At 43.3% G+C, this 25,304-nt stretch overlaps 1 protein-coding gene across 4 annotated transcripts; it reads left to right on the top strand.

Moving 5' to 3' along the window:
* The first annotated feature begins 483 nt into the window (after positions 1 to 483).
* On the top strand, positions 484 to 24,209 carry celf3a (cugbp, Elav-like family member 3a). 4 transcript variants are annotated; one of them, XR_005005884.1, is made up of 15 exons: positions 484 to 1,372; positions 1,752 to 2,028; positions 4,953 to 5,035; positions 13,001 to 13,049; positions 13,999 to 14,124; positions 14,607 to 14,686; positions 15,138 to 15,281; positions 16,488 to 16,632; positions 16,932 to 17,081; positions 17,517 to 17,576; positions 17,668 to 17,772; positions 18,053 to 18,196; positions 19,767 to 19,915; positions 20,815 to 20,910; positions 23,848 to 24,209. XR_005005884.1 is itself a non-coding variant. In XM_036555108.1 (14 exons), the coding sequence occupies exons 2-13, from the start codon at positions 1,884 to 1,886 to the stop codon at positions 19,892 to 19,894; spliced, it is 1,362 nt and encodes a 453-aa protein (XP_036411001.1). In that variant the 5' UTR covers positions 484 to 1,372; positions 1,752 to 1,883; the 3' UTR covers positions 19,895 to 19,915; positions 23,848 to 24,209. The 4 variants fall into 4 exon arrangements, 2 of the variants coding, with proteins under 2 accessions (XP_036411001.1, XP_036411000.1); XR_005005883.1 differs by having other exon boundaries at positions 13,996 to 14,124; XM_036555108.1 differs by lacking the exon at positions 20,815 to 20,910 and having other exon boundaries at positions 13,996 to 14,124.
* The last annotated feature ends 1,095 nt before the right edge of the window (positions 24,210 to 25,304 follow it).

Raw genomic sequence — 25,304 nt, 5'->3', positions numbered from 1 at the left:
GGATCGACGGCCTTCATGTCAGGCACCGTCTCCCAGTCATGTCGACGTGTGAAACGAAATAATCACACTTTTTAATGGGCGTACATTTGTATGTGTAAATTATAAAGGGCACATAGCTGTATTTTTACAAAATTACAGGAGCGTAGAACTCTCGTCCTTCGCGAAAGCAGGAGAGTTACCAAAGTAATTGTTTTATGAACTCAAAACTCGACTGATTCCAAGACTATAGGTGTGGACTGCTGTTGCCGATATAAAATCTCTTGTTGCTAGTGAATCAACTATAACTACCACTCAGATACATTTTTTATTTCATCGGCCGAAATAGACAGAGAAAACAAGAAAAAGAAAAAAAATCTTCACTGTAATTTAAAGGTCCTTCGGGGAAGCAGTGGGTGGAGAAGTTGTAGATAGTCCCTGTCCGTTACATCGCTGTTAGTCATAGCTCAGGGTATAGGGAGCAAAGGACAGAGATAGAGGGAGACACCGGCCAACAACGTCAAAGCAACGAGGTGAGGAAAAGAGGAGCAGCGCGGGAGATAACATAAACCGTGACAACACGGTATTATTGCACGCTCATTCACCACGCATAATGCATAATAATAACAACAATAATAATAATCAAACCGAAGAACGAGATCGGTAGTATTATCGTCCACGGTAGCGTGTAGGCTAATCACGACAACATAGTTTGTAAGTGAGGAGACCATTCGGAAATCGAGTGTAGTCAATAGTATCGGTGAGAGCGGAGGAAGGTTTGGCTGTGTTTATATAGGTGATAGCTACTAGTAGCAGCGACAGTAAAGAGCGTCCGTCATACGCTCATGCTCTTACCGGACGGGGGACGGAGCGGCACGACACGGATTTATCAGCGCTTTGGTGATCGCTTGCCAGGACACCAAGACTGAAACTCTGCCCGTGATCAAATAAAGATATAATTTCACCTGGGAGAAGAAGAAGAAAAAAAAACAAACAAAACAAGACAAATCGAATTTACACCTGAAAATCTGAAAGAAAGGAGAAGAACTGTAAACCGAGGAAGACGGAGAGCGGAAAACAAACCGTATAATTTGGATTTTGGGTGTTTGAAACATTTTGGATATTTTATTTTCAAATCTGAACCATTTTATTTATTTTATCTCTTGTTCTGTTGGACATGTATAAAAGATTATATGTTATGTATACATATATGTATGTGACTGAAACGTTCACGTAACTGGACAAAGAGAAGCGCCCCCATACATTGACATACCGTCCCACTATACCCACAGCGGGTTAAACAAAGGAACCCCAGCTACATAAAGACTGTTGCTGTTGATGTACATTAATATTTCACATTTGCAGAGAGGCCGGAAGACTGCGTCTTAAATAGAAGGTAATACATTTTCTAACCACGGTTCCCTTTGATCAGAATATACTGAATCGTTAAGATTTCCTATTGCCATGCCGTTTATTTTACATTTACAACGCTGTTGCCATTTTTAGTGGCACTAGTGCCATTTTTTTTTCTAAATATTTGTTTTCTATGTCACAGTGTCACATGAAAGCACGGGTTATACCATGGTCTGAAACGTTGTTATAACTGCTTTAATTTGGTAATCGTTTTACTACGAGAAAATGCATGTTAGCCTGTAGGAGGAAGAAAAAACAAATAAAAAAAAATAAATAAATGACAGAATGTTGCCTAAATCTTTTTAAATCGGTTCTCTCCCGTTGTTCACGTTTCTTCCTCCTGCCTGTGTACTTGCATTCAGCCGCAGACAGAACCTCCAGGTCCATCCATAGGCACTTTCCTCCGGTGCCCCCCAAGTCTACTTCGATCTCCAGGTCGCCGATTTAGTGTCAATCCCCGGGGCACATCGGCTGCTCCCCCCCGCAACGTCTCAATGAAGGAGGCCGACGCGATTAAGCTGTTCATCGGGCAGATTCCCCGGAACCTGGAGGAGAAGGACCTGAAGCCAATCTTCGAGCAGTTCGGGAAGATCTATGAGTTGACAGTGATAAAGGACAAATACACCGGAATGCACAAAGGTAACATATCACGCACCGTATTCAGGAAATAAGCAGTCCCAGAATACAGGTGAATATACTAAACCCAGAGTAAAGCATGCACACAAGCAGGCACACGACGAGCGATTACATTGAAACACAGCTAGGTAGAAGGTAGAGGTAGAGGTAGAAGTACTTTCTGTTAAACTTGAGTTGTTAGTATTTGCCCACGCAGAATCCATGATGTATTATTGATAGCTCATTAATGTGCATTTTCCCCACACAATTATTTCAATTTAAATTTTGAAATATATACATGACACAAGTAATCATCACAGTACTGACTGAAATATCAAACGTGTTTCAAGTACATAAAGCGTATACATCATATCATTCTGTTCTATTTTGTCTTCAGTGACATGTACGGAGGTGCACTACCTGTTAGAACATTGCTTGTCTCAAAAAAAAAAAAAAAAAAAAAGACAGGGCATAGCATATTTACAGTATATTTTGTCATTTAGCAGATGCTCTTATCCAAAGTAAAGTACAAGAAGAACACATTTAAAGTTACATTCACATTTTTGACATCAAGCAGACACATAATATAATATAATATAATATAATATAATATATATATAATACTCTTGTCTTATAAGGCACGAATAAATGAAAATAGACTGATAGAAAAGGATGTGGAGCAGAGACATAAGTGCTATAATGAGCAAGAAAGGAGGAGGAAAAGAGGGATTCAGGTATGCAGAAAGGATAACACTGCAAACAGGAATGCTCCGAGCAACACAGACCTTTAATCTAGTACTGGGAGCCCTGCTTGTGAGAATGAATCTGAATGTGATACTTGGCTTCAGGATTAGTGATATCCTGAGTGACTCCTCTTCCTCTCTCTCTCTCTCTCTCTCTCGCTCTTTCTTTCTCTCTCTCTCTCTGTCTCTTTCACTTACATTCTACCTCTCCCTCTCGCACGCCTCAATTTAGGTGCCCCTCATTAGTGAAAAACATGCTAGTCTATGACAAGGTACTGTGAGCCCTGGCCTCAGGTCTACAGTCCTCCTGTTTTTGGTGTAGATCACATATCCAGGGATTAGGGGGAGATCCTGTATGGTTGAGGCCAGACAGCCACATCACCCCTCTTGAAGATCTTTGTGATCTTCTTCTTTACTTCATGTAAGCTAGTTTCAACAGCAACAGCAGTCTCGTTATCTAGGGTTTTACATATGAATATTATTGTGCATTTCCCTGAGGATGACAAAGAATAATAAAGAAAGAAACAGATCCGATCCAAAGTGAGCACACTGCGCAGTCCTGTTGTGTGCTAAATGCCCCTTATGCTATGGGGTGGAGTATGAACGGGTTTTAGCGGTATGATTAATATTACGTATGTTGAGCTGCTCTCTAATCAGAATAATGGAGCTGTAAGCCTTTTTGCTCTGCTGAGGAAAAGCAGTCCTTTATCTTTCAAGTTTGGTTATCCCTTTCACAGAGTTGTGGGTCATGGATGGTTTTCAGTGCAAGCTCCACAGAGGAAAATAAGAGCCTGGAATCATGTGATGCTTGGTTGTGTTGCTTTCTTGCTGATGATCCCTCTACATTGCAACTTTTCTGTCCCCTGCCTTCACATATCAATCATCAATCATTTATCAGGCTCTAAATGTCTGCCCAAAGTCAGAGGACGTTGGACTTCTATCTTAGCACTGTACTATAATGTTCATCTTGTGTGTATTTTTTATCTTGAAGTGTTGTTTATCTTCTTCCTCTGAGTGGAAGTGATGTGAAATGTTTTGCGTTAGATTGAGCCTGAGTGGTGTGTGTTGATGCACATGTGTGTATGCATGATGTGCATTGTTTGTGTGAGATTGAGGCTCAACACCGATTGTGTAATGTAATGTAATGTGTATATAAGATTGAGTCCCAGCCCCATGTGTGTGTGTGTGTGTGTGTGCATGTATGGGTTTGTCTGTGACAGAGAGAGAAAGAGCTGAAAAGAGCTTAGAAAAGAGCTCTCATACATGAATGTCTGCCTAGATTCATAACATTACATTACATTACATCATTTAGCAGACGCTCTTACCCAGAGCAACTTTGAAATAAGTGCTATCACAATGCTAAAAGTAGTTATTGAAAAGTACTACAAGAGGTCAGTAAAATACTGAGTTAAGTGCTAAGCTAGTGTAGAGTGCTTTTTTTTTTTTTAGATTCCTGCTTGATGTGATTGGGGTAGGGACAGTGCTGGTGAGCCCGCCCCCTTACACACAGGTAGAGCACAGATTGAGGCGTGCCTGGCGGTTCCCTCTCCCACACCAGCTGGCTTGCCTGGAGTTGAGATGCAATGCCACTCTGTGCTGCAGTGTGCCACACTCCATGGCTCCTTCACTTTTCAGTCAGCTCTTGTGTGCAGCTGTAGCTGTACTGGATTGTATAATTACATTTATCACAGCGCAGTACACTAATTCGTAGCAAACCTCAATCCTCTATGCTTGCTGTGTGGTACTGTGCTGCGTTGTACTGCGTCGTACCTTACCATAACCTGACCATATCATGCTGTTCCACGCATACCTAGATATGTGAATAAACACTACCATGTTATTTTTTTATATTAATCTATTATTTATTTCAACTTGGTGAACGTGATTGCTTAAAGCAGCAGATAGCAGATAGTTGTGTTTTATTTTTACAGAATGTATTTCTGTGTGGACGGTAGGAAGGAGAGGGCAAATTAATTATGCGTTCAGTGTGTGAGTGCAATGATGCCTGTGTGCTTGTCTGTCCGTGAGTCAATGACAGGCACGTGTGTGTCTGAGTGTCCCTCCCTGCGTCCTGGCTTTGTGCGTGGACCGAGGCAAGAAGGGCCCCGCAAAGACAGCCAGACGGCACAGGAGTGTCTCTGCTCAGGATTAGCCGGATCTTTCCTTATCACCCACCTGTGTCTCTCCCATCCCCACCACCCCCAGGATGCGCCTTCCTGACCTACTGTGCGAGAGAGTCAGCCCTCAAAGCCCAGAGCGCCCTGCACGAGCAGAAGACACTACCGGGGGTGAGGCCTTGCTTTGCACTCTGCGCCGCGTTGCACACTGAACTACACTGGCCATGCAGCCCGCTCCCTGCAACCGCATTAATGATACTCGCATACTCCATGTGATTGCATCGTACACCGATTCCGTTGGCTCTGTCCACACACACCACACGCACTCTCTGGTGTACGTGTGAGTGCGTAGTGTCACAGCAGTCCTGAGCATATGTATGTTGTCAGTTGTGAGTTGACTGTACGGTTGCGCAGCTTGTATTTTATGCACTAAACGGATAGACTGCCCTGTATAACACAGGGTTAATTTAGAAATCATAATTATGAGATGGCACTGCTGCTCCTGGGTGAATTTGGACTGGACCAGCTGTGCTATGCTGTGTTACCGCTAAACCGTTAATAAGCAGTAACTGTAAGCATGGAAACACTATATTGTGTTCAACCGTAAAATAAAATTAATTATCAGCACCCTTATGTAAATGTAATGCATGGTAACATATTAATATGCAACATGTGTTAATATTAATGACATCTTAATATGCAGTCTATGGCAAAAATGCATGCATTTAAAATGCATTCTGCTAGACATACATATGCATTGGACATGTGATGTGCCGAGCCCTCAGTAATGTTGAGCAGAATGATTTACATTTACATTTACATTTATTTAGAAGGGCTGACGACAGAGGTAACAAATGTTCCACTCTACAGTACATTTCCATGATATTACAGAGATGAGAAACAAACTTGAGTAATTATTTGAATAAAGCCTTGTTGCTCTCCCTCTCCCCCTTTCTGGCTTTCTTCTCTGCTGTCATCTCTTGCTCTGTCCTTTAGGAAAGGTAGTAAGGGAGAGAGAGAGACAGCAGGAGAGGGGTGGAGTTAATGCTAACATTAATCCAATTAGTAGGCTGACATTAGTCTGACCTTTGCGAGAAATCCACCCTGCTGGTTCTGCTTAACCCCCCACCCCCCCACTGCTTTGCCCCCCATCACCTCTCTACTCCTCTAACCTCTCTCCTCTTCTGACCCCACTCCCCCCCTCCCCCTGTGTTTCAAACTCACAGTCAGATACAGTTTGCTGCCTGTACAGTGTGGGTCCTGTAGAAGCAATACACTAGGAACTGAGTGTGAATAGACTCAAATATTCACCCCCATTCTGCAGTTGCTAGTGGTAATAATAATAATAATAATAATAAGTCTGAATTTCTGCTCTTATTCAGCTCCTTGCCCTCCCCCACCCTAAGCCTACTTCCAATTTCTCTCAGTGTGTCTGATCCTCTCTTGTGCTCTCTCTGTCTTCAGATCCAATTTCAAACTCTTATTATCCATTGCGTCTCAGTCGTCTGCTGTCCCCTGTCTTTAAGCTCCTCGGCTCCACTTTCAGCTCAACTTTACAGTGTGCCCCGTCTCCTTCTCCAGCATTTCTCTCCACCATCCTCCAAATCAGAATGGCATGTAAGCAGTGCTCTGGGTGGTGACAGCTCTCCCTGCGATCGTCTGTGTTGTGTTGGTCGGCATAAGCAGGCCCCTTCACCGAAATACACCGAACTGTTGCTCATGTGTTCGCTAAAGTGTGATGGGAAGCAGGATATATGGAAATCCTGGGAGGAGGAGGGAGAGAGGGGGGTGCTTGGTATGTCACGGAGAGCAGAGAGAGCACAGAGAGAAGGAGACGGATGAACGGATAGCCTTATCTGAGCGCCTTTTGGTCATGTGATTTATTCCAGGTGAGAGAGTGAGAGGGGGGGCAGGGAGAGGGAGAGACGTCGAGGTAAAAGTAAACACCTCACAAATGAAAAGTGGCATGAACAGAACCATTTCTCTCTGCCTTCACCTCGCTCCCTGCTGTCCTTCTCTCTGGATTCGGTTTCTGTCCTGTTTTGTTCTGTTGCCTGGGGCGCTGTCAAAGGTGCTTTCAAGACACAACTAATAGAGAGAAGCAGGTCTTGATCATAAACTACTGCCTTTATGTGTATGTGCATCGACTATAGTTAAGAACAAAGGAGCTAGGGGCCCTTTACTGTGTGTGTGTTGGAGTGGGATTCTGCCCTCTGTCAACATAATGAGAACTCGCCAGGTGCTGGAAGAGCCTTGATCCAGCCTCATAAACGATACAGCCAGGGGTATGGTTTTTTCCAGCAGACATTTTGAAAGAAATCTTAATTATAAATAATTTCAGTGGTGAAACTGCAGACACAGGGCGTACCGTATGGAAGGGTCTGCTGTTCTGTTTCCCCTGAGCTTTCCTCTGTGACCTGGCTTTATGTTTGATTGTAGTTTTAGTATAACTGTAAAGTGGGCCAGGAGACCTGGGCTTCTTGTTTGTCTCTCTGTAGCTGTCGGGGTGTGTACAAATCCCCCCCCTTCCCTCCTGTTGTCTCTATTTATATCTGTGTGTGTGTGTGTGTGTGTGTGTGTGTGTGTGTGGAGAGAGGCAGGGTGGGGGTTGGGTGGACAGGTGTGTGTGCACAGGAGTGAGAAGGAGGGGGGTGGTGTGTGTCTGGGCATGGAAGGCCGCATCACAGCCAATTTGGGCTGAAATAGTATGAGATCTTCTATGGAGCAGTGGCTCCTGGGTAAAAATCGCCACAGTGCCAGTGGTCCTGCTCCATAAATAGAAGTCTGAAATTATGCCGCTTTTTCCCTGCCTTTTTTTCCCTCTTGAACCTAATGCACACTGTCATTATGAGTAGTGCCTCCAGTTCTATTCGGAACAAATTCCTGCTGAGGAGGTGATGTGGTACGTGTTTGCTTGTGCAGGACAGGATATTTTGTGTGTTTTTTTGTTAGTATTATTTGGTTACCTGCTAACATTTTTTGCTGGATTTATGTCAGTGCCATTGAGGTGAAACTCCTCGCCCAAGGGGACAATAATAGCTATGACCTTTGACCCCAGGTCTAGAGTGAGGCAATCTAAGCACCACACAATGGCTTGCTTGTTTACTGCATTGTGGATGGGTGGTGATGTCTTTCTCATGTACTCAGATTAGGGCACAGTAATTACAGCTGCCGATCCGAGGAAGAATGGAGGTGAACGAGTGGGTGAATGAAAGAAACGTTGGATGAATGGACAAGGGGGGGAAGGGAGGATGAATATGGAGAAGCAGAGCAAGATTTGGGGGGGGGGGGGGGGGGGGGGGGGTTGGAACAAAAGTTTTACATAATGAGTTGTGGGGGAATGGGGGGGGGATGGGTAGGATGTCTGTCAGTTTATTTTAAATAGAGACATCTGGTTAAGAGTGAGAGGGGGTGGCAATTTGATTGGATCTCACCACTCTCAACTGATAGAAACATTCATTTAATTGTACAATATCACCTTTGTTGTCCAAAATGCAAGAATATACACATAATATATATATGTGCTATAAAAAAGGAAGTGTGGTTAGAAATCAAAGTGTAATTCCTGTAGATTACTGAAAAGCAGATTATGAGATACAGGATTCACGTGTCACATGTATGCGTTAGGAAAGCAAGTTTTTGAGTTTTTATGAAATTTTATTTGGTCATTGAACAAAGCTGTAACAGACAAACAATTTAAATAAAATATTTTTAAAAAATGTTATGACAGACGTTTTCACCCTTGGGAGCAGATTGCATTCTGAATGCACTAAATGTTGTGGAACCATAGCAGGTCTTTCATTAACCTGCTATTACTGTTGTCAGTCTGAACCCTTCGTGTGATAAGCATGGTAAAGGTCCAGTCCGCCTGCAGCCCTGAACCATGCTCTGTCTTATTTTTCCATCTTTGCATGACCCAGCGGCAAATTGATCAGTTGGTATTTCCATTTGTTGGTCTTCATGTACGGAGAGAGAGAGAGAGAGAGAGAGAGAGAGAGAGAGAGAGAGAGAGAGAGACAGAGAGAGACAGAGAGGGGGATGGGGAGCAGGGGAGTTGACTCTGGTCACAGGTCTTGTTGCCAGGAGACGGTTGAACAAGAGATGCTCGGTTGCTAGGTAACCAGAGCGATGCGATGGCCAACATAGTGTGAAATAGAAGGGGAGACCGGGAGGGAAAATTGTCATTGCGTTTTGGCCATCATTTTTACCCATTAGTGTTGTCGTGTCTGGAGTGCTCCTAATGATTGTGGCTGATGTGTTCGATGTTCTGAGTCAGTGATTTGGGCAGTAGTGTGAATGTTTGACTGGAGTGTGAGGCATTTGAATTGAAATTTGAAGATTGGAAGGAGAAATAATTTTCATGCTGTCATCATGGCCTATTTGAGAATGGATTATAGAGGGAATATTGGGGGGGAAAAAATCATATTTGTAGTTTAGAGTTACTGGATAGTGAGAGATAGACATGGCAAAATAATGACAAAGATCATTCCAAAACCCCTTTCCTCCCCTCCAGTCCAACATATCTGTTTGTTTGGGGGGGGCAATGGTAGAATGAGATTTGATTGGATAATTCAAGGATTTAATATCCCATAATCCTTGTGAAATCCTTTTGGCATCACTACAGGGAGTGAGATTATCTCTACACGTGTGTGTTTGTGTGTGTGTGTGTGTGCATGTGTGTTGTGGGTGTGTGTGCATTTGGTGATGTGTGCATGTGTGTGTGTGTTGTGTCGGTTGTCTCTAAATGGAAATGTCTCTAAATGGAAAACATCCCCATGGATGAGTATGCGAAGCTTCCCACTGCCATTTCAGGAGCATTGCTGAGTAGTTGTGGGGGTGCGTGTCTGCCTGTGAGTGATTGCGGTGCTTCCTGTAGAGGGAGAGTCAGATTTTCTTTCCTCTGTGACAAGGGAAAAACGAGCGAGAAATAGACTGATGGCGAAAAGAAAGAGAGCGTGAAAGCTGAAGAGCTAGATACGGGAAGAGGAAGTGCGCTGCTTACTTCTAGATGACTGAGATAGCCAGTTGTGCGAGAGGGGGAGAGAGAAACCATAGAAAAGGGGTCCGGAAATGAGGGCTTGATGAGGGTCAGACAGTGGGATGGCTTTTTCTTATCCTTTATTTCCTCTCCCTTACTTAAGGAGATCATTTTCCTCTGTATTTTCAGGCAATGTCCCCACATCCATCCTTCCTTTCCTATACACATCCTCCCCTTGTACCACTCTCCCTTCTTTTTCTCAATCCCTCATTCCTATCCATTTCTTGGAAGCGGATTCCTCTCTCCCACATTTTTTTTGCACTCCTTCTCTCTCTTTCCCTCTGCTTTTTTTCACCTCTCTCTTATTTGCTTTTTCTCTCCTCCATCACGGCTCCCTCCCTCCCCCCATCCTCCCTGGCGCTCGGCCGTCGCCCTTGGCAACTAACATCCTTGTTTACCTGCCGAGGATGCCGTCACGAGGTTGCCGTGGCGATGGCGATGCGAGAGGAGGGGGCGGTTGCTGTGCTGACTGGGAGTGCCATTATCACGACGCCCTCTCTCCCCTCACACCTGCCTCTTCCCTTCCTCCCTCTGTCTCTCATTATGTGTCTTTCCATTCCCTCCATCATTTCAGTGTCAGAAATATAGATGCACATGTAGACAGGGATGGATAAAAACAGTGTTGCTTTTTATGCGTGTCATCAGTTGGCACATTATTATATGCATATTATGCAAACATATGTAAGAATGTGCATCTGGAGAGATGAAATATTGCTGTCTTAATTTGCCTCACTGCATGCCAGACTTCATACATCAAACATGTTTCCAGTGTTCATATGTAAGAGAAGCTCATTGGACAACCATAGCAGACCTATATTTTTCTCTGCTTTCACCTTCTCCCTCCCTCCCTCATTTCCCACCAGTTCTCAGACATTTTTGTGCATACATTACATTATTGTCATCTTAATCAGAGCGACTTACATAGGTTACAATTTTTTTTACATGTTATCCATTTATACAGCTGGATATTTACTGAGGCAATTCTGGATTAGGTACCACCAGCAGCAGTGCCTCAGTGGGGAATTCAACCAGCAACCTTTCAGTTATGAGCCCTGCTGCTTACCACTGTGCTACACTGCTGCCCCATTATTCAGTGTTTAGGTGTTTTGGTGACAAAGTGCAACATTATTGATGTTCCTAAGATTGTATTGAAACTGTGTGCTGACACGAATTGCTCCCATCAGAATGACACTTGCAATGAACAGAACATCCCCGTTCAGACCCAGCTGTGTTTGCGAGAGTGTATATCAATGTGTCAGTGTTTCTAAGAGTATGTATAATGGGCCTCATGATCAATACCTCACATGGACCGATTACAACTGATCAATCAAACCGATTGATCGGCGTTTCACTCAAAATACACCCACTCACTTGTTAACAGTTCATTAACCCTCTTTACAGATGTCGCAAGGACTGACATCCCTCCCTTACTCTGTCTGTCACAGACACACACACACACACACACACACACACATTTGTTCTTGCTCTTTGTCTTTCATTTTGCAGTGTCTCATTGGTAGCTTGTTGGATTGCTTTGGATCTCAGACTTTACACTTAGAATAGGACAACATTTATTTACTCTAAAGCACCTCCGTCTCCCCCCTTTACTTTCCTCTAATCTGTCATTTTGTTTTGTATTTCCTCTATTCTGCTTCTTTCTCTGACTGTTTATTTTTCCTTTCTTTACCCTGTATTTGTCTTTTTCCCCTTCTTTCCATCTCTGTTCTCTACTTCTTTCTGGTCCATTCCAGATTTTTCCACATAATAAAGTGTTTCCTTTAACGAGATACATCACTTGATTAAAAAAGTGAGGCAGGCCTCTTATTTTAAGATAAAACATGCAGTGATGAGAAATATTGCTTACTTTCACTATTCCTCATTATGTCTGGAGGTGTTGGTGAGTAATATGCTTTAGCTGGCAGTAAAGCCAGTCAGTTAAATTTACACTGAAAGCCATGTTTTAGTAATAGACAACACAGCTGCAAGGATTACTAATAAATCAAATAAAAAGCACACTGTAGGTCACTGCATCCAGATATTTTCTTTGCTGGACATCTAAGTGGAAAGACAGTTTGGCATTTGTTCCTGAAGGCTTTCAAATCTGTTTCAGTTATTACCTGAACAGTTCCAACTTGTAAGCATGTTCTTTTAGGGAAATCTGTATGTCTCACAAGTGCTGTTCACAGAGAATAAATCCAGAATGGAGCGCTGTCATTTTGTGCCAGGTCATATTGAGCTAACTGGTAAAGAAACATAATTTAACAGCTGTGAGATTGCCTTTGTGGGTCTGAAACTGGTGATACATGACCCCGATAAAAGATTATGATCCACACTTAAATTTACAAATTGGACAAAATGATTTATACACATTTTATTTCTCTTTTGGTTCCTGTCTTATTCTGTCTGCCTCTCTCTCTCTTTCCTCTGCCTCTCTCCGCCTCCTTTCCTCCTGGCTTCTCCCTGTCTCTCTCACACGCTCCCTCCTCTCCTCTCTTCTAATCCTGTGCTTTTATGTAATCCAGATTAGCTGGCGAGAATTCTTAATCTCAGATCTCCCTCAAATCCTGTGTGGGTGGGTGCTTTTTCCTCTTTTTCCTCTTCCTGTTTGTACGCCAGAGAGAAACAGAGAGATGGGAGGAGAGAGAGAGAGAGAAATAGAGGGATGGAGGGAGGGAGGGAGAGTGACAGGGAAAAAAGGAGATAGAAGGAGAGTGAGAGAGAAACGGAGGGAGGGAGGGAGGGATGGAGAGTGACGGGGGGAGAAAGATGGAGGGAGAGTGAGAAGGAAATAGAGGGAGGGAAGGGGGGAGGGAGAGTGATGACAGTGACAGGGAGAGAGAGAGAGAGAGAGAGAGAGAGAGAGATGAGGGTTTTAGAGAGGAGACAGAAGCGAGGGCCAGTATTGTTGTCACATGTCACATACCTGTGTTTTCATTGCTCAGATGGAGGGTAACAAATCCCACAGTCCCTGCACACACAACACTGATTCGTTCTGGCGTGCGCTGAAACGCACAGGCGGAAGGCACCGGAGAACGGCTCGTCTTATATAACCCAGAGCAATCCCCGGCTGACTGTGCATTCCGCTGTTTGCGTTTCAGATGAACCGACCCATCCAGGTGAAGCCGGCCGACAGTGAGGGCAGAGGAGGTAAACGCACCTGACCGTAGGAGGAACACCTTTCCAATAACTCGCCTGGTCATAAGCGCATCTGACCAACCCGTTTACACTACTGTTCAGAAACACACCTGTTCAAGAAAACTCCTTTTTATGGACACACTCATCCAAGAACACACCCATTCAGAAGTACCTACCAAATAACATACCTGTCCGTGTCAGATTACACATGTCCAGGAACACGCATTTATAAATGCACTCATTCAGAAACACCTGCCAAATAACACACCTATTCAATAATGCACTAGTTCATAAACACACCTGTCTAGTAACAGACACACCTCTCAGGTGGGATAAGTCTACATAAATGCCTGGCCACATCTATAGAATAACTCACCTCCTGTTTGCAAATATATCTCCTCTTTTACCTTAAGTGGTCCTCCAAGCCTGTAACCTTCTGAATATAAACTCAGCACCCTTCCCACACTTAGCCATACGATGATACATACATATTCCTATACCTGCATTCACACACACACACACACACACACCATACTATGGTGCCACTGCTCTTTTGAAATAGTCACGTAGTGCTCTTAGTGAAGCATTTAGTGGATTCTGCCCCCTGGTGGAAATTTAGAAAATGGCCAGATTGATTTTTACATTTTGATTCAATTTAATTTTTGTAGGATTTTTTTTGTATATTTGTATATTTGTTCACGTGTTGGGTATTCAGGCATTAACAGCTGTCCATTTTTCTAATTTCCTCTCTCTCCGTGTCCATTTTGTTTCTACGCCTCCTCTCCCATTTCCTCTCCTCCCCCTCATACTCTCCTCTCTCCCTCTTCATTTCTCTCCTTCTTTATCCCTCCATTCTCTCTCTTTCCCTCTCCATCTTTTCTTACTCTTTCTCTCTCTCTCTCTCACTCTGCCTGTTTGTCTGTCTGTCTCTGTCTCTCCCTCTCTCCCTCTCTCTTAGAAGACAGGAAGCTGTTTGTGGGCATGCTGGGGAAGCAGCAGTCAGACGAGGATGTGAGGAAAATGTTCGAACCTTTCGGGACCATTGACGAGTGCACAGTACTACGTGGGCCTGATGGCACCAGTAAAGGTAAAATCAACCAACCAATCCTGCACAGAGCACAAGGACTATGATCTATCCCGCACTGTGTGGACTGTGGCCGATAATGTATGTATCATGCGAAAATCCTGGTTGATCATGTATTATGTGTTGTGTGGACCATGGTTGGTGATTCAGTGTGTATTGTATGGAAAACGATTAGGGGATTCAGTGTTAATTGTGTGGACCGTGGTTGGTCATTCAGTGTGTATTGTATGGACTGTGGATAGTGATTCAGTGTGTATTGTATGGACTGTGGATAGTGATTCAGTGTGTATTGTATGGACTGTGGATAGTGATTCAGTGTGTATTGTGCGAACCGTGGTTAGTGATGCACAGTTTATGGTCTACAGTTGATAATGCATTGCGTACTATGTGGACCATGAGTGCTGATACGCTGTGTGGTCTGTGCTTGACGCGTTGCGTGGACCGTGTTTGATGGTGCGTTTTGCGTTCTGCCTTTCGCATGGCAGGCTGTGCGTTTGTGAAGTACCAGAGTCACGCGGAGGCACAGGCAGCCATCACTGCCCTGCACGGGAGCCGCACCCTGCCGGTGAGTCCCTCACACACCCCTCACACGCGCACACACGTCACCCCGAGAAGGTCCATCACACTCACACATCTCAGCCACAAGTACAAACCTTGTGAACTCAGACTCTGTATATACAAATGTATGTGTGTATTTATATACCTGAAACTTTAAAATTAAAACAACACTTTTTAAGCTGACTGTCCTTCAGCCTTATACACAGGCCTGGAAAGAATAAAAAGTGTTGTGTATATCTCCTGTGTTCGAATGGTGAGAGAAGGAGTCAGCGAAGGAAGAGGGTGGAAGCATGGAATTAATGCAAGCTGCACTACTTCTCTGTCATATTTCCCCCTCCCTTTTTCCTATCCCTTCTTTCTCATATGCCTCCTTCTGTCCCTGTTGTCCCCCCTCCCTCTCTTTCCCCCCTCTTTCCCTCCCTCCCCCTCTCCTGTCTCTTCGTCACTCTGGCCTGCAGGGGGCGTCATCCAGCCTGGTGGTGAAGTTTGCAGACACCGAGAAGGAGCGAGGGTTACGGCGCATGCAGCAGGTGGCCTCCCAGCTGGGTGTCTTCAGCCCCATGACACTGCACTTTGGGGCGTACAGTGCCTACTCGCAGGCGGTGAGTACCAGGGACGCTCCCTCAGTACAGTGCAAACTCACAGCCATTCCTCCCCCTCAGTACAGTGCAAACTCACAGGCAGTGACACCCCCTCAGTACAGTGCAAACTCACAGGCAGTGACACCCCCTCAGTACAGTGCAAACTCACAGGCAGTGTAAACTCACAGGCAGTGGCATCCCCTCAGTACAGTACAAACTCACAGCCATTCCTCCACCTCAGTACAGTGCAAACTCACAGGTAGTGACACCCCCTCTGTACAGTGCAAACTCACAGTACAGTGTAAACTCACAGGCGGTGACACCCCCACAGTACAGTGAAAATTCACAGCCAGGGATTCCTCCCTCAGCACAGTGCAAACTCACAGGCGGTGACACCCCCACAGTACAGTGAAAACTCACAGCCAGGTATTCCTCCCTCAGCACAGTGCAAACTCACAGGCGGTGAGTACCAAGGACACCCACTCAGTGTAGTGTAAACCCACAGCCAGTCATCCCCCTCAGCACAGTGGAAACTCACAGGCAGTGAGTACCAGGGATCACCCCCTCACTCTGCAGGGGCTAAATGGCCATACATGTAATGAAGTGAGGATGGGAGAGATGGAAGTGGTACGGATTGGTGCAAATAAGAGTTCATGAACCATATGCAGTGAATGTGAACCATATGTGTTAGCCTGAAGCACTGACTCTGGATCATTAAGCTTTTAAGCCTTTCTCATATCATGGTGGGGGTTAGGGTACAGTAAGCCTGTACTGGATCAGCTGCTGAGGACAGAAAGCATCCAAAGCCATGAACATTTGTAGCATGCCAGTAGCTGTCGTGTGTTGTCAATAACTGACTCATTCAAACCAATTAACACAATTTGGGCTGCCTCAGTGTGCCACATTGTGATTGGTTGAATATTTACTTACCCATTACCAGTACATAGCAATTTGTTTTGAATCTTTAATGGCTGTCAGAGTAACTCCACTCAACACATCAATCAACAGACTAAGACTTTGATGTGTTTTATTGTGTTCTTCAGTCAGGAACTGCATATTGCTGCTTGAATATGGCTGCCTATTTTGTATGCACTTAGATCATTTGTAGTCATGGAAATTCAAGTAGCAGAGCAATTGGGGATAATGAAATCCAGGACAAACCCTAATCGGCTGGGTGTTCCCTCCCTCTCACTCTCTCACTCCCCTCTCTGTTTCATTTCCTTTCAGCTGGTCCAGCAGCAAGCTCTGGTTGCACAGTCGGCGTACCTGTCTCCAGTAGCAACAGTTGCCGCAGTGCAGATGCAACAAATGGCTGCCCTCAATGCCAACGGCATCATCGCCACGCCCATTGCATCCATCACCCCCTCCTCGGGTAATGACCAGCGGATATCCTCTTGCTTTTGGTGTCACTCTCCCTTCAACGCCCTTGTGTCTCTGACTGTCCCTGTGTTTATGTGACTGTATGTGGTGTCGATGTGGTTCTATCACTCGGAGTGTTTCTGCATATCACACATCCCCTTCTCTCTCTCCCACTCTTTCAGTCTGTCTTTCTTTCTCTCCCTCTCTGTCCCTCTCTTTCACATGCTCCCATACCTCTTGTTCTCATAATATAAGCTTAAGGAGCTGTCAGTTATGATATCCCCCAGTACTTTGAATGGTCCTCTTTTACAGGTACAAATACACCCCCCACCATTGCGGCCACACCTGTGCCTGCCCTACCTCCACCCATTGGAGTGAATGGTTACAGTGCGGTTCCAGCTGCGGCCAATGGGCAGCCAGCTTCTGAAGCTTTGTACACCAATGGCGTTCACCCTTACCCAGGTTAGGAGCTGCTTAGACAAGCAGATAGAAATTATGATTTTGTAATAATAAATATGATCACTCCTCCCTCATTACAAAGGCATGGTATCTTATTGTGCAAATTATTTCATTAAGTGGACACCAAAAGTTTTTACAGAGTTATGATATTAAGACTACTGTAGTAGTAGAAATCTTAAACTCTTGAGACATTTTTAATCTTTTGCTAGGATGAAAAAAATCTTCTTGCATTTCTCACTTTGTTGTCCTCTTTCACGTTTTACAACTTTTTAATCATAAGAAAATTATAAAAACCTCTCTCTCTCTCTCGCTCCCTCTCTTCACTCTTATTCACCCTATTTCTCTTTCCCTCTGCCCCACCTCAATGTCTGTTCTCTCTCCTTTCTCCTACATACCTGTCTCTCTGTCTGTCTCTGTCTCTTTCCTGCTGTCTCTCAGCCCAGAGTCCTGCCCTGGATCCTCTTCAGCAAGCATACGCCGGCATGCAGCATTACACAGGTGAGTGTGAGACAGTGTATTAAAGTATACGTCTGAATCTGTCTTACGTGTAACAAACTCACTTAAAATGCATCTCTGCTCCCAATGCCAGCGGCGTACCCGGCTGCATATGGATTGGTCGGCCAGCCTTTTCCACAGCAACCCACCCTGGTTGCCCAGCAACACCAGCAGCCTCAGCAACAGCAGCAGCGAGAAGGTGACGTCACTTCCTGTTTGACGTCCTATCTACAACGTGCCCGTCGACCTCGCTCCTTTTTATTGGCCGTTCGGTTCTGCCACGTTCTGTTTCCGTGTCTGTCTCTTCTGAGTACAGTGCTGTTCACCTCTGTCTGTATCACCCTCTGCTAGTCTGCTTTATTGCTTCCTCCCCCGCCCCCCAAACACATTCCTCTGCACCCCTCCCTACCAGTATCCCTCCCTAAACACAGCTGCAGGGTGCTCCACTGGCCTGACTGAAGGCTGTGTCTCTCCCTCAGGTCCAGAGGGGTGTAACATCTTCATCTACCACCTGCCCCAGGAGTTCACCGACTCCGAGATGCTGCAGATGTTCCTGCCCTTCGGCAACGTCATCTCTGCTAAGGTTTTCGTCGACCGCGCCACCAACCAGAGCAAATGCTTCGGTAAGAGGAGAGGGAGGTGGAGAGTGAGGGAGCGAGAAGGAGAGAGGGAGGGAGAGAGGGAGGTGGAGAGTGAGGGAGCGAGAAGGAGAGAGGGAGGGAGGGAGGGAGAGAGGGAGGGAGGAAGGGAGAGAATTTATGTCATGAGGGGGATAAGGAGGGCGATACCAATGTAATACCTGAGGTTCCCTCCTGCACAGGGCAGTTTGATATCAAAAGCAGACCTTTTCCCTTGCTCATACTTCCTTCCATTAAGACTGCTCCTGAGATTGTTCCTGAAGCTGCTTATTAGCAATTTTCACACAATTATGTGTCTTCCTATTATTAGGAATAGTAGAATCATAATTATGTCATTTAGCAGGCAATGTTATCAAGGGGAAATTTTTGTGCCTATTATTACAACATAAAGGCACAAAGAAATGTGAAATGTACATGGATATCAACACTTTCATCACTGTGTGTAATTCTTTTTTCATAGCCCCGTGTTCCTGCTTATCATGTCTTGTGTACACACAGCCAGTATTCTGTCAACATAGAACACGGTGTTCTTGCTCATTTTTTGACAGGGAAGGTTGACCTTTTTCATTGCTTTGTGTTGACTCTGCCTCCTTTGATAACGGTCGGGAGGATTTTGATTTTGTTTTTTGTTCCGGACCATTGTGTGTTGTTGTTCCATCTTTTTTTTCCTTTCCTCTGTGTGGCCAGACTGTAAACGCTACTCTAATACTCATCCTATGGTGCCTACAAATAAACTAACTCCAAAAGCCTCAGGCACCCTGACTTCCATCAGCTGGAATGTAAAAGGCCTGAATCACCCGGTGAAGTGTAACAATGTTTGCACCCATGTACAGACAAATAAAAGCTGAAATACTGTAGTGGTTCTCCAAGAAAACCATTTTCATCCTTTGATTCACTCAGGCACTGGGAGAGATGGAAACAGTTGGGGCAGCTTTTTTTAAATCCTAGATGTGTTCAAGCATATTAACCTACAGAGACTTAACGTTTCCTCTCATTTCATTTTTGATGTCATTGTATCAGCTGACTCCAACATGTCTCTTCTTTTGGCAAACTTTTAACCCGGTTGGGACAATTCTCAAACCTATTTTACGTCACGGTCTGATTCATAACGGTCGCTTCTTTGTCCTGAGGAGGGATTACAGTACTGCTTTTAACCCATTTTTTGTTCATTCCAAATCAAGTTCAGGGTAACAGGCTGTGTATGAAATTTGTCCCTGTGCACGGCATTACTTTTGAATTACTGTACCCTATGTCCATCTTAAAGCACAATTGTCAAGATGTACCAGACTTGAGCAAGGAACCAGCGATATGCTCCTCCTGTTTATCCCACATTCAAGTCTACACACTCTGAAAGTTTACATGATAGTCACGCTAGTCTCATAAACCTGAAGCATCCTTGTTTGTAAAATGCTTCCATTTGGGGCTTGCGGGCATAATCTTGGACTTTGTTTATGTGATTGAAGATACAATTCTGTACTGGCCTCCCAGCTGCTCCACTGAGAGCTATCTGCTGTGTTGCTATTCCCCCCCTAAAGTCCGCCTTCCTGTTCTCCAGGCTTCGTGAGTTTCGACAACCCGGCCAGCGCTCAGACCGCCATCCAGGCCATGAACGGCTTCCAGATCGGCATGAAGAGGCTGAAGGTGCAGCTGAAGAGGCCCAAGGATGCCAACCGCCCCTACTGAGGCTCTTGGATGTGGAGAGAGGTGAGGTGAGGAGAAGAGAGTGAGAGAGCGAGAGAGAGAGAGGAGGAGGAAGGGTGGAGGGAGTTAGAAGGGGAGGGAGAGCACTTCAGAGAATGTGGGGATAGGAATGGAGGAGAAGGCAAATTTTTATCTCACAGTCAGGCCTCCATTTGCGTGTTATTTTTTCCATATGATTTCATTGTTATTTATCATCCTTTACTATCAGATCAAAGAGGATATCGAGCAAAGATATTCAAAATACGATATGGCAAGTTTGTATAAGCACGTTTGTACGAGACTGCGGTTATAAAGTGGAAGTGCTGGATGGGCTTACTGAAGATGAATTCTGATGTCAACAGCATTAAAATGATCATCCTTTCCAGTGCTTCCTTAAAATCTGTGTTAGGTTACATTGAAATTGATGCGAGTTAATAAAGTAGGGAGGCAGTCTTGTAAGCTGAGAACCTAAAGCCCTATCTCTCATATTACCTTGCTATCTTATCACACTGCTCCTGTTGGCACTGTGTCAGGTATACAACCATCATATGAATGGAGGTCTGACTGTATTTTTTTCCCAGAAAAATATCCTAATTAGTCAAGTGATTTGACAGTAGCAGAGGGTTTATTGAAGGTCATCAGTCACTGCTAAGTGGGTAACTGAGTGCTTCACTTTGAAAAGATGGAGAGTTTGATGAAATTCAGGGAACTGACAATCTAGCACATAGCATGAGTGAAAGCAAATAATATAGTAGATATTTCTTTCTTTGAAATAAGTACCTGAAATATTTAGCATTCAAGTATTCAACATTTAAGTAAAACAACAAATAAACTGTTATCCTTCATTAAATTTTACTTTTTTATTTTTAATTTCTGTGCTGTTTTTATTTTTACTTTCCTGAAACCAACAAACCACACCCAAGACCTTCCTGTCCAATCATAAATCGTGGAGACCACGTCGCTATGGCTACGGTTACCTAGCGACCAATAAAGCCCCACCCCATTCCTCTCACAGCGTTGTAAGTTGATTGGCCTGTCTTGGTTGCCGTTGGCGACTGCCTGTGTTTTGGGTTGCCGTGGCGATTGCCTGTGTTGGTTGCCATTAGCGATTTTGTTTTTGGCCATTGCCTCGAGCCACCGGTCATGCGCTGAACTGCATGGCGAGTTGCCGTGGCGACCATGAATTGTGTTTGGTGCATTGTGTTTCTTTATTTCATATATCTTTGCATACACTGATCAATAACTTTTCACTGTGAGATTATATTAAGTTCTGATTGCTATAATTGTAAATATTATTAATATTGTAACTTTTATTCTCGTTTTAACTAATTTATGACTATCAGGATGAATATAATTATCACTATATTTCCTAATATTGTGTTTCTGGTGGTTTTGTTTTTGATCAGTTTCCTTAGTGTTTTGTTGTCATTATTATCGTTATGATTACAATTCTATATTTAGTTTTGGGGTGTATTAGTGTGTGGTGTGGTGTGTGTGTGTGTGTGTGTGTGTGTGCGTGTGCGTGTGCGTGTGTGAGTGACTGGTTGAGCAATGACTGTAAACTGGGGCATTTATTCCTTGAGTCACGCCAGGACTCTCACACTACAGTGCCTGACAGAGACTAATCACAACCCGTGTAACACATGACTGAATGTGCTCACAGGCTGTTGGCAGTCTGCAGCACAGTCTTCTGAAGAGTTCTGCGCTTCTGACATGTGGTGCTGTTGGAATCACAGAAGCCCCAGTGTGGACCAGAACTCCAACCCATTCCTACTTTCATAACCATCTAAGCCTAAGTCCAGCTCAGGCAGCATTACTGCAACCACAGTTGGACTGGACCACATAGAACCGATGAATTAAACAAAACTGGCCAAGTCAGGATTTTATCTAGTTTCTGAATAATACTGTTTTTATCATCTAGACCCAATATAAGAACACTTCTTCCTATTCTGTATTGGAATATATATCCACACTACAGCAGAACTGAGATATTGCTGTGCACTGTACTATGGTGAGTGTTCTGTACTGGGTGGAACTCTTATGCACTGGGTCTGTGAATGTGCTGGGAGGAGTGTAGAGTGGCTTGTTGTTCCGACTGGTACTTTTCTTCCCTTTTTATTCTGTCTTACTTTCTCCTTGTAATTCTGTTTTTCTCACTCCCCTCTACTGTTCCCTCCCTGTCACCTTCTACTTCCTTAGCCTGTGTTTTGAGGTAATGGTTTGTGGATGTCATGGTGAATCACGGTGCCTTGTATTGATTGGAGAACAGCCTTCCTCTCTAGGAATTCTGGGTATCTGAAACAAACAAAACATGTAAATAATAAGATATTTTCGGTAAAAATATAACTAGGGCTATTGAGGTAATAGTTATTTTTTCCACATAAAATAATTCATTTTAATAAGATACAATTTTTAAAACAAATGTTTAAAATGTTTAAACAAACTCATTTAAAAGGCACCTAGGGTAACTGTAGGAGGCCTTAATGAACTCTTTCCCAGGTATTCACTTTAAGTACTTCCTCAATTTTACAGAAAAGTCTGAATTCATTCCAACTCAGATTAGATATACATTTTAAACAAAAATTATCTAGTATATATTTTTATATAAAAGCCCTAGTTGCCTTTTAAGGATATGTTACAGTTTGCCAGTCTTATAGAGTGTGTGCAATGCATGACCAATGTGAGGAAAGATAAAGGGCATCTGGATGAAGACTATAATACTAGGTTAATAACAACAAGAGTATATAGCTACAAGTAACATGACTGTTGCTAAAAATGTTGCCCAGAATTCCTGTTTTGCCAGAGAGCAGTGCATGTTGGGAATCTGTTTGCCTGCTATAAATAAAGGTATCCATGTATTATGCAACATGAACACACAAACTCTCACGTATGCGCACACACACACGCACACACACATCGCTTCAAGTTAGACTGTAGTTTGGCTTTCACTGTACAAGTAGCATGGACACTTTGTGCATACAAGATTCATGCACAAGGAGCACATCTGTTGAAATAGCTCAGGTTTATTGTCTCAGTGAAGGCAAAGGGATGTTCTGTGGTGGTTCTAAGATCACGGTTGTTCTTAATCTAACAGCCTTTTAGTTTCTTAAAGTGTTCAGTGAACTAGTAGTCTAAACTGGAGGATTAAACCCCTGCTAAAGTCCTTGCAAGTGGCCAGATTAGTCCGAAAATCTTGGAAAGACCATGGTGGATAAACAACATTCATATAATTAAAGAGCTGCTGCATGATATTGTTTCAAATGAATGATATGAATATTTATTGGCTCCGTACTGTGCAATTCTGAGTAAAACTGTCTGTTGCATTCTATTGCACATAAAGTGTCCACTCTGGCCCATATGCAACCTTCATTTGAAACAATTTCCTCAATTATTATGTTTTAGGAATATTGTTATTATTTAGTAATGATTTAGCACAATAGTTCAACTTAGAGCTGCCGTTTTGTCTGAATAAATTTCTGTGACCAAAGCATCCAGCCTGTATCCATCCAAGAATCCAAGCTGTGACTTCCTCTCTTGAATCTAGACCATAACATACTGAACCATGACCTGGATCACAGGGGCATGCTGTACAATTGTTTTTATGAACTGAGACCAAAGTGACACAGATTACAACTATAACTGTTTTCATTAGGTTTCTTCAACACAGAACATTAACAAGCTACACTACACTTTGCTTTACATGAAGAATCTGAAATGGGTTAAAATCAATTTGCCACAGTAAACTGTCAAAAATAAGTGCTAATTCTGACGTCGTTACAGTGATAGCCAATACACTGGGGCACCTCTGACCACTGCTAAGGACCTCTTACACTTTAATTTGGCAAAGGGCAGAAGACTCAGTGCAAGGCCAGACCTTAAAGAGTTCATGTTCGGCACAACTCTTTGGTGGTGTCTAAGTAATACCTTTTCTCTCCTTCTCTCTCTCTCTTTCACAGGTGGAACTTAAGGTGAAGTGTTGTGAAGAAATCGCAGGGGGGATCCATGTTCTGACTTACCCTTAGTGTTTAGCATAGCATACACCCCAGCCCTGTGGTGAGGCAGCCACATCTCACAACTCACTCACAATATTAACCAATATCTACAGACCCAATGCACAAATGCATATGCAGCTACAAAACAAACCTATGCATATTTAAGAGGCAGACCGACACATATAAATATGTATGTCTACACAGGTACATGCTCAAAGAAACTGCAGAAACATATTATCTTACCCGCAAAACAGAATTAGGTGACTCATTGTGCAAGGTGAAATATTTGTGGAGAATGCCACGTGGATGGGGATGGAGAGAGGATGGGAATGCTTGAAAAGTGGAGTAATGAAATATCATGTAGTACTGCTTTTGGTCTATCTTATTGTGAAGAGGTAGTATCTCTCCCTAAACTGTAAATAATTTAGTTTAAGAAAAGCTAAGTTTAACAAAAAAACAAACAAAAAAACAAAAATGCAAAATAAAAATAAATTATTATTATTATTATTATTATTATTATTAGACTGGAGTGTTGCATCTAAGACTAGAAGGGGGTTGAAAAGAGCAACAAATATCAAATTACAATGTAGTTTTTTTTTAGCTGAGGGTATGTGGTGGGAGGGCTGGTAATTGGGGGGAGTTTTAATATTTGAAAGATTTTATTTGTTAATTTATTTATTAATAAGAGGCACGGGCAATTTTTATTTAAGATTTTTTTAGAGAAATCAATTTTTGTGGGTCTGTATATTTCAGACTTAAATTGCTAAATTATAAGTATGAATGAATCATACTGACTGATTTTGTTTCCTATTTATGAACTGATGTTCTTGATCCTCTTTTTGAGTTAAAATAAAATAATAAAAAAAAACATTAATTCAAATGGCCTTGTTGGAATTTATTTTGAAATTATTTTGGGCATGAGTGTTTTGGGAAGGCAATGACACTGGACGACAGCAATTTTCATGGCGCATGGTGGCCAGCAGAGGGAGCACTGTAATATTTGGGTCAATAATATTTGTGAGAAGTTGCTCATTAACCTCTTCTTTAACTGATATTTTTCAGTGTTTGATTTGCTGTTATTGTGCCAGAGTTATCTCCATGGTAAATTCTGTAGTTCCTGGAAATATTGAGACAAAACCACTTAACAACAAAGCATAAAGACAAAAAATAATGCATTCATGAAAGTCAGGCAAGTCCTGGTCAAGCTTGGACGGTAAGCTGCAGGAATGTTGATGTCACTTTGACAGTGCCCACTGTGACAGAAGAATAACTGCATATTTTAGAAATATTATTCCTGGGGTAAATAATAAAACGTCTCTGATAAAAAAAAGTCTCTACATTCAGCCCAACCAAACACATCTTGATCCTTAATACCGCTCCTACGGTGTTCACGTTTGACATGGCAGTCACGAAACACATGC

This window comes from Megalops cyprinoides, chromosome 21, assembly GCF_013368585.1.
Source record: "Megalops cyprinoides isolate fMegCyp1 chromosome 21, fMegCyp1.pri, whole genome shotgun sequence".
NCBI lineage: Eukaryota > Metazoa > Chordata > Actinopteri > Elopiformes > Megalopidae > Megalops > Megalops cyprinoides.
Note: the sequence above shows the minus strand (reverse complement) of the source record. Positions and strands in the feature narration are given on the sequence as shown.